At 58.1% G+C, this 16738-nt stretch overlaps 2 protein-coding genes across 2 annotated transcripts in view; both read left to right on the top strand.

Annotated features, from left to right (window-relative positions):
• The window catches only part of RANBP17 (RAN binding protein 17), a 164165-nt gene extending 161399 nt beyond the window's left edge, over nt 1-2766 (top strand). Inside the window, exon 28 of the mRNA XM_049829625.1 lies at nt 2261-2766. Within this exon, the coding sequence (XP_049685582.1) occupies nt 2261-2357 (97 nt within the window). The 3' untranslated portion in view covers nt 2358-2766. The remainder of the gene's footprint in view (nt 1-2260) is intronic.
• Nucleotides 2767-14357: 11591 nt separating this feature from the next.
• TLX3 (T cell leukemia homeobox 3) lies at nt 14358-16505 on the top strand. Its single transcript, XM_049829491.1, has 3 exons — nt 14358-14774; nt 15220-15463; nt 16220-16505. Exons 1-3 carry the CDS (start codon nt 14360-14362, stop codon nt 16428-16430), a joined length of 870 nt encoding a protein of 289 aa, XP_049685448.1. The 5' UTR covers nt 14358-14359; the 3' UTR covers nt 16431-16505.
• Nucleotides 16506-16738: the final 233 nt, after the last annotated feature.

The following is a 16738-nucleotide window of genomic DNA, read 5'->3' as shown; positions in this document are numbered from 1 at the left end:
TTGAATTTATTTAATTCTTAAATAATTTTGCATTAATTATGGTCTCCACAATTTTGTTTCATTTTCCTATTAAATTTTGGTACTAAAGGTGTAAGTTCCTTATGGCCTGACTGTGGATGGTAGCCAGAGACAGGGGAACTTGGAAGCAAACCCAGAGAAGCACAGAGATCACATCCACGGCACTAATAAATCAGACAGACTTTCTGTGTAACTTGTATTATGGATCAGCAGAGAAGCTGGCGAAAAGGCAGAGAGCCACCGGGGAGGAGAATGCCTGTTAAAACAAAGGAAAACTGAGCTGACAGTGGCAAGCTGTAGGACATAGTCTGACCTTAGAGCTGTAAATGCCAAGGGGTTTCATTTGCCTCAACAGTCCTTCAGGATTTGGGAAAAAAAAAATTAAAAATTAAAAACTGAATAAAACTCATAACTAGGTCATTTCTTAGTTCCATATCTCTTTCTGTTTGTTGAAAGCAAGCAGTCCTTACGATAACACTGTTTTCTGAGAAGACCATACTTTGACGTGCATTTTCTCTGAGCTGCCTTACTGTGAGAACTCCAGACCTGGAGGGCAGAAGGGCAGATCATCCTTCGATGATCCAGCCCGGGCTCAGGGAAGCCGGCCGGGCAGGCGGCCGAGCTGCCCCGGCACCTCCGGGCAGGAGGGAGCGTAGCGGGGCAGCGTGGGGAGTCCAGCTCTGCTGCCTGGGCTCCCCTGCTCAGGGCAAGGACGGAGGCTTCCATCACCGGGGCTGCCAGCAGATAGTAGGTTTGGCAAATGCTAGATTCAAATATCCGTGGATTTAGAGAGGGTTTTCATCTCGGAGCACTCTCAGATAGGCAGCGGTGCGGAAGCTCTCGGAGAGCTTTTGTGGAAGTGCAGGCAGGGAGAGATGGGTGCAGGTGTGAGGGGGATAGAGAGATTTCGGTCGAACGAGCAGCTCGTCTGTCTCAGTAGCATCCGCCTGTCTAACTTGGGAAGACTTTTAAGCCATCACTTCCCCAACAAGCAGCATGAGTTAATAGGATGGCTTTTCCGTTTTCAGCTCTTGATTTGTAATCCTTCGCAGATTTATTCTGTGGAACGGGAGGCTTCTTTTAACTGTGATTGTTTAAAATTGAGCAGAAATCAATTTCCATTAGTAAGGAAATAAGCACAAACGTAAAAAATTATGAATAGAATAAAGAATAAACTCATAATTGCATCCTGTATTTCCACACACAGCAAGCTCCAGCTCACCACACTGCTGCTAGACGTACCCATAAAGTACAGTACAGTGGAGGCAGGCGGGAAGGATTATTACCCCTGGTCCTGCAAAGAGACCTTTGCTGAGATCCCATCAGTTTTGCCAGCACCTGTCCTCACAGTCCTTTGCAGGAAGGAGCCCTAAGGAGCCGTTCTTCGGGAAACTTTATTAGCTTCGCTATAGTGAGCCAGCAAAGTCTGACACAATCAAAGCAAAGAGCATTGAGGCAGCAAACAAAAGAGCATTTGAAAAACCCTAAATGGAGGGTGCAGTATATGCCTGGCATTTCAAATCCTCCTTTTTTTGTGTGTGCGGTTTTGGGGTTGGTTTTGTTGGGGTTTTTTAAATCCATACATGAGATGTGATACATGGCAATTAAACTCTTCATTCCAGGTAAGGATAGACCAAGGGAGTAGATCAGATTTGGGCTGTCACACAAGCTGAGTCAGAGTTGTCACAGAAGCTGAGTCAGGGTTGTCGTTCAGTCTCGGGTGTGATGCCACCGGGCGGATTTCACGTCCTACACCTGCCGGTAGCGACCTGTTGGGGAATAGTCTTGTGAATCCGTTCTGTGCCAGATGGGCGCTGGTACCGCGTTTCACTGAGAGACAGGTTGAACTCCGACGCCGCTCACGAGAGAGGAAGGTAGGTCTGGGAGAGTCTGGCCGTGACGGCCATCTGGACGTGTCCCAGAGAGCCCTTCGCCGGAGGTTTGGGAGAAGGGACGTGTTCCGCGTCACGTGAGATGGAAAGGTTTCTCGTTGCATTCATTTCCCAGCTGACTTTTAAAATGTTTCACACTGTCGGTAGGCTGCGTTTATAATGCTGCCCATACGTGTTTCTATGCTCACAGTTATTTTATGGGACTGCTTTTTGAGGGCACCTAGTGATTTTGGCTGTGAGTTTTCCTCTGGTTTTATTTCAATTTAAAATTTACATTCTAGTTATTCTTGAAATACATCTCTCGGTGTCAGGTCTCCTTTAACCAAACATTTGGGTTTTCTTTTTCCCAGGTTCACTCAGAATATGTCAGTCTTTCGAAGAGACATGGCTGAAGCTCTGCGCAGCGAAGGGGCCTCGGATCCCGGCAGTTTAGATATGATGAGTTGACAATGACTTTGGAAACAGAGCACTGACTAATAAACCCACTCTGAAAGTTTTCGGACCCTGTTATATTGTTAGATAGATTTTTGACCCTTGTGAAAACTATTTTTTTAAGATATCTTCTGCCTTTTTATATCTCTGGCCTAAATGGAAGGATTTATAATAGCGAAAACAACGGAAAATCAGCCTTAGTTTGAAGAACGTTTTCAGCCTTTCTTATCAAAATTTATTTTCCTGTTATTTTATCTTTATGAAACAGTGTAGAAACAGTACTTAACCAAAGAACAAAATAAATATGCATTCCTTCTAAACTTGTATCAGTTAATGATTCTCAGTTCTACACATAATAGTAAATAATATCAGTTAAAAACTCAGAGCTCACTCTGAGGTCATATTTGTTTGAAAATTAGATGAAAGCGAGTACAAATTTTTTATGACATCTTTTTGAAATAATAAAATTACTATTTTTCTACAAAACGTTACATATTTCTTTTCAGCACTGCCGGTTAATGACAATGTGGACAGCAAAGTAGCAGACTAAAAATGAGCGGTTTAGGCTATAAAGTATAGCAAGAAAACTGAGAATGTTGCACGTAATAAAGAGATGATGGAGCAAGCCTTAATGAAGTACCGATGATATTTTAATTTCACAAGTATGTATTTTGCAGGTCTTTGGAAATTAAAAAAAAACACAGAAGAAAATAAAGTTGTTAAAATACTGTTTGAAAAGAATAATATCTATCCACCACTACAAAAAGGGAAGCAGATAGTTACCAAGACTTACGGCCCATATTTAAACGGCGTGTGGCACAATGAAGATGAACGCATGCGTCTGAAACAGCAAATTCAGCACATTTGTCTTCACCTCCCAGAGATCGTAAAGAGTTCGGTGTGTACTGGAACAAAATCCCACCTCCAGTCCAAAGCTCGCACTTGCACTTGCCACCCAGGTTTTGGGGGAACAGTTAGTATCGTTCTGTGGTGGGCAGGAGGTCCTGTGTGGGCTGAGGAAATACATAAATGAACTGAAGCGAGATTTAACAAAAACTAGAACTATTAAAGCAATAAGCCAGTTAGTTTATCGTGTAGAAAAGCTATTATGTGCAATTACAAACTACTGGTATTGGGTTTGAATTGGGCTTTTCTTTTTTTTTCTTTTTTTTTTTCTTTTTTTTCTTACGTAAATAATGGATTGCATGTGTTTTTCATGCTTGCTTACATTTGCATACTTAATAATATTTCACCACTGTTTAGATAAGAATGGGAATTTTTAGTTGTGGCCAACAGGGAGGAAAAGTTCATACCTGTATTTCTTACAGCTTTTTTCCAGTTTTTTTTCTTTGCAACCGTTACTTTTCTGCACATTTTTAAATTGCAGGAACTAAATCTGAGGGGAAGTAATTTTGTTAAGCAGTTTTCTGTTTACATTTAAGCTCAGCTGGAGAAGGTATTTAATCTGCAGCCAAAGGGTCTGATTTCCAGGAGTGCTGAGCACGTGCGAAAATAATCAGTTGAGGTTACTAAAGCGCTGCAGATTTGGGGTGTTCCCACATGCGACCTGATGCCGTGTGCCGAGGTTTGAAAACTTTGCGGAAAGTGTATGATCATTATCAACACGGCAAACACGCAGGAATTAGTGCGGTCATTAACTTTCCATTTTGGTCCTTACAGGAAACTGGAATCTGTGCTGCTAAGCTGGATTCTAAAAGCTGCGAAACGGAACTCCTGAGCACACGTGCAGGTCTCCCTGTGAGCTGGGGCTTGGGGAAAGGTTTCCCCACGTCACCTGCCGTGGGGTGCAGAGCTCGGTGCCCAGCTCTGCCCGCTCCTTGCTGGCAGTTCTGCTGCCCGACAGACCCCTCCGTCGCCTTGCAGCTCCGTACGTTGGCATTAAAGGCTCAGCTGAAAGCTAATGGGTTCTGTGACTCCTTTTTCTTTGTCATACGGTGGAAATAAGTAGTGGCTGCATACCATCAGTGTGTGCTCACAAACCAGCCCATTTACTGGTTAAATGAGCTGCTCTGCTGAGAGCCGAAGCTTGGCGTATTGAAAAGGAGAGGACATGTGCCCCAGAACTCGGCACTCCGGCTTTAGGGCTTGCTTTAATATACGGCCGCTGACTCCCCAGAGCGCTCCAGTACGTTTCTGAAATTTCCCTTCTAACAGGTCCCTTGTTATAACTTACAGGTGAGATTCTAAAGAGCATCTTATAAACTGGGCAAACCGAGGCATCTGTTTGAACGGCGTTTCAGCCTTGGTTAACAATTGACAACAGGAACTTTTATTTAGAGTAGCTGGTCGAATAAATACGCTTGCTTTTAGGTTAGGAAATGGACAGCATAGCAAATAGTGTGTTTTATGACTCCACATTCTTTGTTGAGAGTCTTTACTGTCAGCTTTTTAAAAGGCACTGTCAAAGCGGGTACAGCCCAGAATTTCCTTGTGTGTCCACAAAGCACATGCAATGCCTTACACCTTTTTTAAAAAGACATAATTGCCTTAAGGGGTTTGGAATTTTTTTTCTCTTTTAAAAAAAAAGTGGAAACAATGGAACGGGAAACGTCAGAAAGGAGATGCCGCTCAGACCCTGAGTGATTTCATCGCGAGAAACCAACGCGAGCCTGTCCGATGATGCGAACAACTTGGGACTGTAAAATAGCTCTGATTCTCCCCCCAAATGCGTTTTATATCGCCACGGTGAAAAGCACCGGCTGTTGAATCTCGGGTAAGTGTCTGCCCCTCCGCAAGGAAGAGCAAACCACCCCTAGGGCAGCCTTCTATGAGTCGGGCTCTGCTTGCTAGAGCAGGCAAAAGCAACTTTCTGGGGAAAACGCGAAGTTTTAATGCCTTGCCCTACTTGCATAAGGAGGCTTTAAAGAAACTCAGCCACCAGCATATGCACACCTTACAAAATAATTCCTTAGACTTGTTAATGTTTTATTGTAGTACGAGTTTATGATGACAGCAAACCTTTCAAACTGTAGAGGGATAACACGCTTCCTTGCCGTATTAAAAAATAATGTTAGTGTAGATTTTATGTACCATAGTTTAGACTGCTGTTAAGAGGTGCTTCTTTGACAACGTTCTTTTTGAGGTTTACAGAAAGCATAATAAAATATGTAAGTTACATTTCTACAAACAAAAGCCATAACATAAGTTATTTATAAGCATGAGATCCAAACAGTATCACGATAAATAAACCTTAATGGATACCTGTGGCATCCATCCTAATGTAATTTGCCCAACAAAAGTCATATTTAGTAGAAAAATCTGGCAGCAGCAGCGTGTTGGTATATAAAATAAGAATGAAAGAGAGAAGGAAGCCACGCTGAACCACCGGCTGCTTTCCCAGGTTTACGCGCAGACCGGCGGTACCTCCCGGCTTTCTCCTTCGACCTGGGGCCGGCGCTGCCGCTCGGGGAGACCAGATGTCTTTGCATCTTCCAGGGTTTGTCCACGGTACTGGGACGTTCCCTGTTGGCTTCGCTGCAGCCTGATTTTATCAGAGATGGCAGAAAGAAATTGAGCCCCATCTGCCCGTCATGCTCCGTGCTCTCTTCCCTTTCAGCGGTGGTTCCTTCCCCAGCGCTTCCCCGTACCCTCCCCAGCTCAGCTAGTCCCAGGCATTCGTGGACCGAGGCGTAGATTCTGAACTAAAACAAAGTTTCAGCTTTTTTAATAGAACGGTTAACGTTACCAGCCCCACGAAGATGTGCTTTGAAACGTGAACTGAAACCGCTAAGGCACGTTCTCCAAGTCTGCGAGCCACTTTTATCTCTTTGCTCTGTTTGCGCGTGGGGTTTAACTGTTTCCACCCGCTGGGACGCGAAGGACGAGGAGGTTTATCCCACCCGTGTTCGGCCGGTCAGCCTCCGCTCACGGAGCTGGTGCCTCTGGCTCCTCCGCGGAGGGGTACGGGGAATATACCTTGGCTGATGGGGAAGGGGCTGCCGAGGGCAGACCTCGGGTCCCCCCCGCCCTCCCCTTCTGCCTGCGTGGGGTGCAGCTCTCCCCAGCTGGAGCCAGGAGGGGTGCAGCCCTCCCGAGCGTAAAGGAAGGGGCAGAGGGGAATGACCTTTAGACTCCGCAGCACCACGGCTCTTGCCTCAGAAAAAGAGCAGCCGGTTTAACCCTCGCGGGCTGACAGAACTCCGGTTCCGCTCCGCCGAGCACCAGGAGCTGAGCGCCTGAGCCCGGCGAGGAAGCCGCCTGCCCGCGAGAGCACGGCCGCAGGCGCGACACCGCGGGTCCCTTTCCATCCCCGCGACGCGGCAGCGAGGCCAGTGCTTTGTCCTGGGGCCCGTCGGCTGCGGCGGTCCGCACGCAGGGGGGGCTCAGCCCCGACGAGGAGGACCCACGGTGTCTCCCGGGGCCCTGCAGGAGAAGGTACGAGGGGCAGGACCGCATCACCCTCCGGTGCGCGGACCTCGACCCCTGCCTGCCCAACGTGTCCCCCCGGGTGGGCGCAGCCGGGTGCAGGCAGAGAGCTCCGGCAGCAGCTTGTTGCACGTTAAGCTGCTTGTGACTGTTCCCTCCTCCTTCCCCTTCCCGCGCCAGGACGCAGGGTACCCGTGTCCCTCTCCAGCCTGAACACCAGCATCACCCTACCGGCCCCACAGGGATGCTCCTTCCAGGGCTAGGGCTGAAGAACAACATCTTTGTGACCTCTGTCGTGCTGACTTCTGCACGAATTGCACGTAATCAGTGATGTGCTAAACACTGAAAAACCTGTCGGGTTTATGCAGCAACATCCATCTAGAAAAGGCTGTGGAGAACAGGACTGGCCTTGCCCACGCCGTGATCCGCTGCCAAAGCCAGGAGCTACAGCGGAAACATCTCAGCATCTGCTGCTGCTGCTTTCCCATGCAGCGAGATATCGCCCTTCCCCGTCACCCTATGGGAAGAGACAAAACCTGAAGCAACGGGCGATGCCTTTAGGGGACGGCACGTCCCCGCAGCCCCCGGTGCCCCCTGCAGCCCTGTGCCGGGCTCCGGCAGCGGCGGCCGCTCGCAGCAGGCTCGGGCTCGCGTGGTTTCCCAGCGGCTGGGGTGAGAGACCAGCTCCCAACCTGGGAATTCCTGCGTGTCAAAGGAGGGTCCGAGGACCACGGAGGGGTTTGATACGTGGGAGCTGACACGGCCTTTAGCGTCCTTTAAAGAAAGAGGATTTATTTGTGGCAGTGCGACAGCCAGCAAGGCAGCATGAAGATGCTGCCAAAGACCCGAGCTGTCAAAGCCTTCTTCCCTTGAGCACTGGCTTCCAGCTGTTAAGCAGTACCTTGGGTGAGGGTCACTGCAACCGTCGCTGGTCCCGGGCTCCGGAGGAAGGAGCCTTTGGAGGAACTGGAGCTTCCCGACGCCCAGAGAGGTGGTACCCAGCAGGACAGCGGGCCGGGGGACACGGCCCAGGACCCGCACAGACAGAGTGTTGGGGAAGGGGCGATGCGAGAGGGGCTGGAAATGCAGAAATGCAGCTGAACGGAGGTACGGGGCCAGCTAATGCTCTGAGTTGCTCCTCGAGGCAATACGAGGGCCAGCACTCGGCTGGTCTAAAGCCCCAGCGCAGCCGTTAGCAGCGGTTGAAGCCCGTACTCAGCAGTTTCGGGCGCGATCCAACCCCTTAACCACCCGGGCTCGCTGAAGACCCCGAGCCCGCGTTTCCACAGCATTGTCAGAGGTGAATTTGCCGCTGCCGCCTCCTGGGATGAGCTCTGCGGGCACCGCTGGGCACCGCGGCCCCGGGGACGGTGGGGACGCATCCCGGGCACCACCGTGACGGGTCGGATGTGCCCACAGCTCTTGCACCCTACCCCTGCAGCTGCGTCGTACACGCAGCGGTCGCAGACCGTGTGGCGCGATGGAAGGGCTCCCCAGCTCCGGGGGTGGTTTCTCCTCCCCAGCCCGGCACGGCATCGCAGCCCATTTGTGAGCGGGCGCGGGCGGGTTATCAGCAACCCCCCGGCCCCCGTGCAGCCTCGCAGCGGCTGCCGGGGCCCCGCTGGCAGCGCCTGGTGCGTCCGAACGGGCCCCCCCTGCCCCTGGGTTTCCTGCGAGAGCATCAATCACGCTGCGGCCCCCTGCTCTCGGGCGGCTGCGCTCAGCAGCTCGGTAGGAACTGCGCAGTAATGCACCATCAATTAACGGCCCATTATTATAAAATGCTGCCTACCGGTTTGAAAAGGCTGGAGGAGCTCCGCAGTGGTTTCTTTTGGTCTCATTCCCAGAGACCTGTCCCTCTCACCTTAGAAACAAAATGCCTCATTTTAAAAATAATTAATGGTAAACATTAAAAAAAAGCGTAATGGATCATTTGGCCCGCGCTAGATTTGGACGGTGAACATTTAACTGAGGCTACTTTACAGCAGAGTGGCTGAGCTGCGTGGAGGGATGCTGCGTGCACCCGTGGGGGCTGCGCGTCCTTCTCAGCCTGTGGGGCTGAGCCCACCCCTTGGGGGGGCTCTGTGCTGTGCCCTGGCTGGCACGGGTGGCGTGGGACACTCTTGGGGTGCGGCCAGATTTAAATCTGTGGGCTGCTCTGGGTCCCTGTTGTGCCATCCGTCGTCGGCCCCGAGGTGGTGGGAGGATGAGAGGGTGGGAGGGATGCTTGAGACCACTGCAGGGAGTGGTCCCTCTCTGTTTGGTCTCCAGTGCTGGGGTCTGATCCTAACGGGGACCGCTTGTCCCTGCTCCCCCGTAGTGTGCTTGTCCTTGGGGAACCCCCAGGGCCCCTTGGTGGGGAGGAGCTGAAGTCCCTCTGCATGCCAGTTGCCCACGCCACCTCCCTGTCTTCACCATTCCCCGGCACTAAATAACATCCCGGCTCGGCCGACCACCTCCGGACGGGATTTCATTTTCTGTGATGCTGGGACGTGCCCAGGAGAGAGACCGTCCCCGTCACTCCTCTGCTTTCCAGGAATGGCTGCGGCTACTGGAGCTGCAGGCCTGTTTCTTTCCCTTTGTGGCACAGCCCAAGGGCCTGGACGTGGCTGTGGCACGTGTCGGTGCCTGCGGCGCGCAGGAGCACGTGCCGGCGACGCAGCTGGGGGCACCGCTGGCAAACTCGCTCCAAATGCGGATACAGAAGTGTCTAGTACTGCGGTGGAGCTGCCTCGCTCTTCAAAGGCAGAAGCGTTTGGGGTTGGGTCACTGCATATTTATTTCATCACGTGTTTTTATTATCTCATCCTACAGGAAGCACTTTAAGAGCTGAACAGTGGCATTAACCGCTGCCGGGCAGGTGGGGGTCCTGCGAGGATGCCCTCCTGGCGCAGCCCTCTGTGTTTCGAGCCCAAAGACGTTCCCGGGGCCGAGGAGGGCATGTGCGCACCGTAACCAAACCCAGCGACGGTGGCGGGCCGCGGCACGTCCCCCTCCACGTTGCCCCCCCCCCATGGCAGCCAAGCCGGGGAGCAGCTCTGGGTTTCAGGGATGGATGACGCAGATGCTGCGCCTCTGCCCCCAGTGACAAACTGGGCAGGGGTCCCTTCCTCCCAGTGGTGTCGGGGCGATGGTCCCTCCTCTTACCTGGGGTTACTTACTTTTTTTCCCCTCTTAACCACGTCTCCCCCGGCCTTTGCGGGGTCCGGGTGCGGCGCTCTCCGGGCCCAGGCCACCACGCCAGCCCAGCCCAGAGCAGAGCCAGCCCAGCCACGCTCCTCGCCAGGGCCAAAGGAGCCGTGCCGCGGCGTGGCCGCGCCGTGCTGCTTGCTGCCGGCACCGCGCGCTCGGTACAATGTGCCGTCTCAGTTTTACGGGGAATGACGTGTCTCACCTCTCGCTCCACGGCGGCCTCCCCGTGCCCCCCCCCAGCCAGAGCTCTCCCTTCCAGGCCTCCCCCTGCCCGTGGGGCTCCGGTGATCGCCCCGCTGGTGCTGGGGGCCCGCCCGGCTGCGGGGTGCTGGGGGGGCACCCCTGCCCAGCCAGGCACTGTCCCGCTCGCGCTGCACCCGCTCGACCCCCCCCGTGCCTGCGTTAGAGACACCCCTGCAGCTGGCTGCTTACGGCTGGCACTCGCAGGCTGGCCTCGTGCCGTGTCATGCCCTGCCATGCCAGGCTGTGCTGGGCCACGCCACGCAAAGGCCATGGCATGCTGTGCCATGCAAAGGCCATGCCGTGCCGTGCCGTACCATGCCATGCAAAGGCCATGCTATGCTGTGCCATGCCATGCTGTGTCATGCCGTGCAAAGGCTGTGCCATGCCATGCTGTGCCATGCCATGCATAGGCCATGCTGTGCCATGCCATGCTGTGCCATGCCATACAAAGGCCATGCCATGCTGTGCTGCGCTGTGCCACGCCATGCAAAGGCTGTGCCATGCCATGCCATGCAAAAACCATACCGTGCTGTGCCATGCCATGCAAAGGCTGTGCCATGCAAAAACCATACCGTGCTGTGCCATGCCATGCCATGCTGTGCCATGCAAAGGCCGTGCCGTGCCATGCCATGCTGTGCCATGCCATACAAAGGCCATGCCATGCTGTGCTGTGCCATGCCATGCGAAGGCCGTGCCATGTGATGCCATGCAAAAACCATACCGTGCTGTGCCATGCAAAGGCCGTGCCGTGCCATGCAAAGGCCATGACATGTCATGCTGTGCCATGCCATACAAAGGCCATGCCATGCTGTGCTGTGCTGTGCCATGCCATGCAAAGGCTGTGCCATGCCATGCCATGCAAAAACCATACCGTGCTGTGCCATGCCAAGGCCGTGCCGTGCTGTGCCATGCTGTGCCATGCCGTACAAAGGCCATGCCATGCTGTGCTGTGCTGTGCCATGCCATGCAAAAGCTGTGCCGTGCCATGCCGTGCAAAAACCATACCGTGCTGTGCCATGCAAAGGCCGTGCCGTGCCATGCAAAGGCCATGCCAAGCAAAGTCCATGCCATGCAAAGGCCATACTGTGCTGTGCCATGCCATGCTGTGCCATGCAAAGGCCGTGCTGTGCCATGCTGTGCCATGCCATGCAAAGGCCGTGCCATGCCATGCTGTGCCATGCCATGCAAAGGCCGTGCCGTGCTGTGCCATGCCATGCTGTCCTGTGCTATGCCTGGGGCCCGGCCGCACCGCTGTGATGGGGAACCTCCTCGGCACAGGGCGCTGGGGACACGCTGCGGGCGCCCCGTGCCTGCCGGGGGTCCCGCTCTCCATCCCCCGCCCGAGCCGGGTCCGGCTCCCCGACGGCACAGAGCAGCCCGGGTTCGGGTGGGCAACCTTCACGCCCGCACCGCGGTCACCCCAGCAGGCACCCCCCGGCCCCGGGCACTGCTGGGGGGTCGCGGCGCTGCGCCGTGCCCGGGGGAGGGGGGGACACGGACCCGCGGGCCCGGAGAGCCGGCTCCGGCCCGGGCCGCGCCGTCGGGGCCGCGGCTCCGCTGGCTCCGCGCCGGGCGGCCGGGGGGTCCCGGCGGTGGCGGGGTGGGACGGGAGCGGAGCCGGGCAGCGCGGCCCGGGCCGGTCCCCGACGAAACGCGGCGCTTGGCGGAGCGGAGGCGGGTTTGGGGTCCGGAGCGGGGCCGCGGGGCTGCGCGGGGCTGCGCGGGGCTGCGCGCCCCCCGGGCCGCGGAGGGGCGAGGGAGACGAGGCGGCTGCGGGAGAGCTGCACTTAAGGATACCATACGTCCCGGGTTATTAATTATAAAACGTAATTAAAGTAAAACTGCAGAACGTCAACATATTAAATTTAAAAGCTAATATTAAAATAGAGTTAATATTTAATAAGGTAGCCGAGCGTTACAAAGCTGTACGCTGATACTCTATATTTAACTGTGTAAAACCAGGAGAGTTTTCCCAAAGAAAAATGTATTGTTTAGCTGATTATCAAAGACTCTGTGATATATTATCCATTTCACAAAAATAATATAGATATCTTTTTAAATATAGTAATAAAAACATACTAGCGCCTTTTAAATATACTATTACTTACCACCCCTTTTCATATTGTACTATCACAGACACTTTGGAATTGGTTTAAAAGCACATCATTCATTATTCAAAGCTCATCTTTGCATATTATTCCAGCTCAAGTCTGCCAGGCTCCCTGTGAAATCGTTCACAAAATTGATAACAGCAGACACACATGCAATAAAAAGATAGCCTTGGGCAGCCCGAGTTCCCATTATGCAGATCAAGCTGCAATTTTCTCTAACAAAGCCTGCCCTGATTCAGGACTGGGTGTCACTTTATTTATTTATTTATCCTCCCCCCCGGTTGCCTTTTTTTTTTTTTTTTTTTTTTTTTTTCCCCCTTTTTTTTTTCTTCTCTCCCCCCCTCCCCTTCCTTTTTTCCCCTCCTTTTTGCCTCCTTCCCGCCCCGCCGCCTCCTCCGCCCTCCCCGCCGGGCCGCCCGCAGCGGAGCCCCGAGGGCCGGGTGCCCGCGGTCGGTTCCCGGGGGCGCTGGGCGGCCCCGCCCGGCCCCGCACCATCTTGCCGCGATCGTGTCAATCCGATTAGCTCCGCTCGACGGAGGGGGACACACACACACACACACACACACACACGGACACACGAGCGGCGGCTGATGGCGGCTCCGCTCGCACCCGCCGCACCGAGCGGGGACAATCCGATGAGGCTGCCCGGGACCGGGGGGTGGCACCGGGCGCTCCGTGTCCGTCCCTCTCCCCGGGGGGCTGTTTAATAGCCGTGTTAGCCACCGCCGGGCCGGGCGGGGGGGGGTCCCTCCGGGCCGTGAGCCGGGGACCCCCCCCTCCGCCCCCCGCTCCCCACCGGCAAACTCGGGCCGGCAGCTCCGCTGCGGCCGTCGGGGCCCGCGCCCGGCCGGACCCCGGGCGGGCAAAGGGGGGGGGGGGGGGGGCGGGGGGGAGGAAGGCCCCGGCCCCGCTTTGGCCGTGGGGGCGAGGGAAGAGCCGGGAACACACCCGGACGGCCACGGGGGGGGCCCGGCCCGCAGGGGTCGGCGGCGGCGGCTGGGCGGGCCGGGCCGCGTTCGCTGCTCGTTGCGACGATTGGGCGCGTTGCGGTAATTGAATGCTCAGGTTTGAAAACTAATCAAGTCCCTCCTGTCACCGCTCCGGCATCCCGGGATCGCCCTGCCAGGTGCTGATCAAATGCCATTACATTCTATTAACAGGGAAATTCTATTCCCTGTTTTCATTTCCCTTTATAAGAGGGAAACTAAGTAAATGCGGCTGAACGTTATTTAATTTTTAACGCCTTTAGTCCCATTTGGACGTTAGGGAGCGTCTGCAAACTCGCTCGGCGGCCGCGCCGGGCTCCCGCCGCCCGGGCGCAAATTAAACCCCAAACGGAATCTCGCCCTGCGGGGCCGCGGGGCACCCCCCGGCCCGGCCCGGCCCCGGGCACCGCCTCGGGCCGCCGCTCCGCGCTGCCGTCGGGGGCGGCGGGGTGGAGGGGGGGGAGGCGGCCGCCCGGCCTTCGCCGTTTCAGCGCGGCTGGCCGCCCGCCGCGGCGGCGGGGGGACGGGGGAGGCCTCGGCCGGGCGCGGCGGAGCGGCCGTCGGGGGCGGGGGGGGTGGGGGGTGTCGCGGAAGGGCCGGGCGGCCGCCCCGGCCCCGCGGGGAGCGAGCGGGACGGCGGGGCCCGACGTACCGGGCCGGGCCGGGCCGCGGCGCCCCCGCCGCCGCGGCCCCGACGGCGCCCCCGCCGCCCCGCCCGCCGCCGCGCGGCCCCCATTGTTCGTGCGCCCCAGTGATGTCACCGCGGCGGCGGCGGCGGCGGCGGCGGCGGCGGCGGCGGGGCCCCCGCGCCCGGGCGGCGAGGCCGGTGCCGAAGCGGCGGGAGCCAATGGGAGCGCAGAGGCTGGGCGGCGGCGGCCAATGGCGGCGGCGGGGGCGCACGCGGCGCGGGGCGCGCGGCGGCCCCGAGGAGATGACGGGGCGGCTGCCGGGGCGGCGCGCGCTCGGCAAAGTTTCCGCGCGGCGCACGCCGGGGCCGGCCGGGCCCGCGGAGCGCGGCGGAGCGGCGGCGGCGGCGGCGGCGCCTTTATAGCGGGCGCGGAGGGGTGCGCGGCGGCGGCGGTGGAGGCGGCGGCGGAGGATGGATCCGCCGGCGGGCGCGCAGGGCCAGCACCAGCACGAGCCCATCAGCTTCGGCATCGACCAGATCCTCAACAGCCCCGAGCAGGAGAGCGCTCCCCCGCCGCCCCCCCGGGGCCCCGACGGCGCGACCTTCCTGGGCGGCCCCGGCGGCCGCGGCGGCGCGCCCTACCCGGCCCTGCCGGCCCCCTTCCCGGCCATCGCCGCGCCCTTCGAGGACTCGGGATCTTACAGTGTGAACCTCAGCCTGGCCCCGGCCGGCGTGATCCGGGTGCCGGCGCACAGGCCCATCCCCGGGGCCGTGCCGCCGCCCATCTCCAGCGCCATCCCGGCCATGCCCGCCGTGCCCAGCCTGGGCAGCCTCAACTTCCCCTGGATGGAGAGCAGCAGGCGCTTCGTCAAGGACCGCTTCACAGGTAAGGCGCCGGGGCGGAGCGGGAGAGCCGCGCCGCGCCCCCGCACCCCCACCCCCCGGGAAAGGCAACGAACGGGCAGGCAGATTCAAACAAAAACACCAAACCAAACAAAAAAAAAAAAAAAAAAAAGCCAAAACGAAATAATAATAGCGGTAATCGTCAGGATAAAAGCGACGGCGGCCCGCTGGCCGGTTCCCCCCCCCCCCCCCCCCCCCGCTCGCTCTCCTCCCGCCGTGGATAACGGGGCGCCCCGGGGGGGCGGCCGGGCCCCGCTCGCCTCCGCGTCCCTTCGGCGAAAGGTGGAAGCGCGGCACCTCGGGGAGACGCGGGGCCTTCGGGGGCCGTCGGGCAGAGCCGCGGCCCCGGAGCGGGTGGGATGGGGGGGGGGGGGGCGGCCGGCACCGTGGGGGCGCGGGGCTGACCCCTGTGCTTCCCACCCGGGCAGCGGCGGCGGCGCTGACGCCCTTCACGGTGACGCGGCGGATCGGGCATCCCTACCAGAACCGGACCCCGCCGAAGCGCAAGAAGCCGCGGACGTCCTTCTCCCGGGTGCAGATCTGCGAGCTGGAGAAGCGCTTCCACCGGCAGAAGTACCTGGCCTCGGCCGAGCGCGCTGCCCTCGCCAAGTCCCTCAAGATGACGGACGCCCAGGTGAAGACCTGGTTCCAGAACCGGCGCACCAAATGGCGGTGAGTCCCGCGCCCCCGGGGCCGCCCCGTCCCGCCGCCGCCGCTGCCGCCGCCGCCGCCGCCGCCGCCCCCCTCCCTCCCTCCCTCCCGGCGGAGCTCCCCGCCCGCCGCCCCCCGGGGAAGCCCCCGGCTCCGGCCGGGATCGCAGCCCTCGCCGGCCCCCGGCCGCCCAACGGTTGGGGGAGAATTTTTCGTAGTGTAATGTTATTGTTAGCGCTGGTACTTATTTCTACCTTTTTTTCTTTTTTTTTTTTTTTTTTTTATAGTCCCCCATTGGGAAAACGGGGGACGTGTGGTAAAAACGAGGGATTATTCAAAAAATGAGGGATTATTGGAAAGGCGAGGGATTATTCGAAAAACGGAGGGATTACTCGGAAAACGGGGAATGAATTACTCGGGAAACAGGGAACCGATTATTCGGAAAACGGGGAATTCCGCAAAAAAACGGGGAATTAGTCGGAAAACCCGGGGGGACAGCGGGAGAACGGGGGACTAGTCGGACACGGGGGATTCCTGGGAAACGGGGCGGGGGGCCGGGGGGGTTCCCGCCGCTTCCCGCCGCTCCAGGCCCAGCGGCTGCCGCCCGCCCTCCGGTGCCCAGCGCCGGTAGGCAGCGGCGCGCTGCCCCGCCGGCCGCGTTCCCCCCCCCCCCCCCCCCCCCACCCGCCCCGAAGCCGCCGCATCCCGGGGAGCCCCGGGCCTGGAGCGGCGTCCCGGGGCGTCCCGGGGCGCGGGGCTGAGCGTGTCCCTCGGCAGGCGGCAGACGGCGGAGGAGCGGGAGGCCGAGCGGCAGCAGGCGAGCCGGCTGATGCTGCAGCTGCAGCACGACGCCTTCCAGAAGTCGCTGAACGAGTCGATCCAGCCCGACCCGCTGTGCCTGCACAACTCGTCGCTGTTCGCGCTGCAGAACCTGCAGCCCTGGGAGGAGGAGAGCGCCAAGATCCCGCCGGTCACCTCCCTCGTCTGAGCCCGGCCGCCCGGCCACGCAGCGGACTCGCCCGCGGAGCTCGGCCGGCGGCTCCCCCGCCCCCGGGGCCGCGGTTCGCCCCCGACGGGGCGGGCGGGGAGGCGGCGGCGAGCGGCGGCACCGGCGCCGGCACCGGGAGCGGGGCCGCCGCGGCGCTTCCCCGAGGCCGGCGCGCAGCCGAGCGGAGCGGAGCCGGCGGGCGCTGCCGTCGCGGGGCCCCGCGCTCCGCTTGTATATTCGTGTCGATGTTCCACTAGGAAGGGAAATATGTCACTTTTTGTAAGAAGTGTTAATAATTTAATTTATTT

The sequence above is a fragment of the Accipiter gentilis genome, chromosome 26 (assembly GCF_929443795.1).
Source record: "Accipiter gentilis chromosome 26, bAccGen1.1, whole genome shotgun sequence".
Classification (NCBI taxonomy): Eukaryota; Metazoa; Chordata; class Aves; order Accipitriformes; family Accipitridae; genus Astur; species Astur gentilis.
Note: the sequence above shows the minus strand (reverse complement) of the source record. Positions and strands in the feature narration are given on the sequence as shown.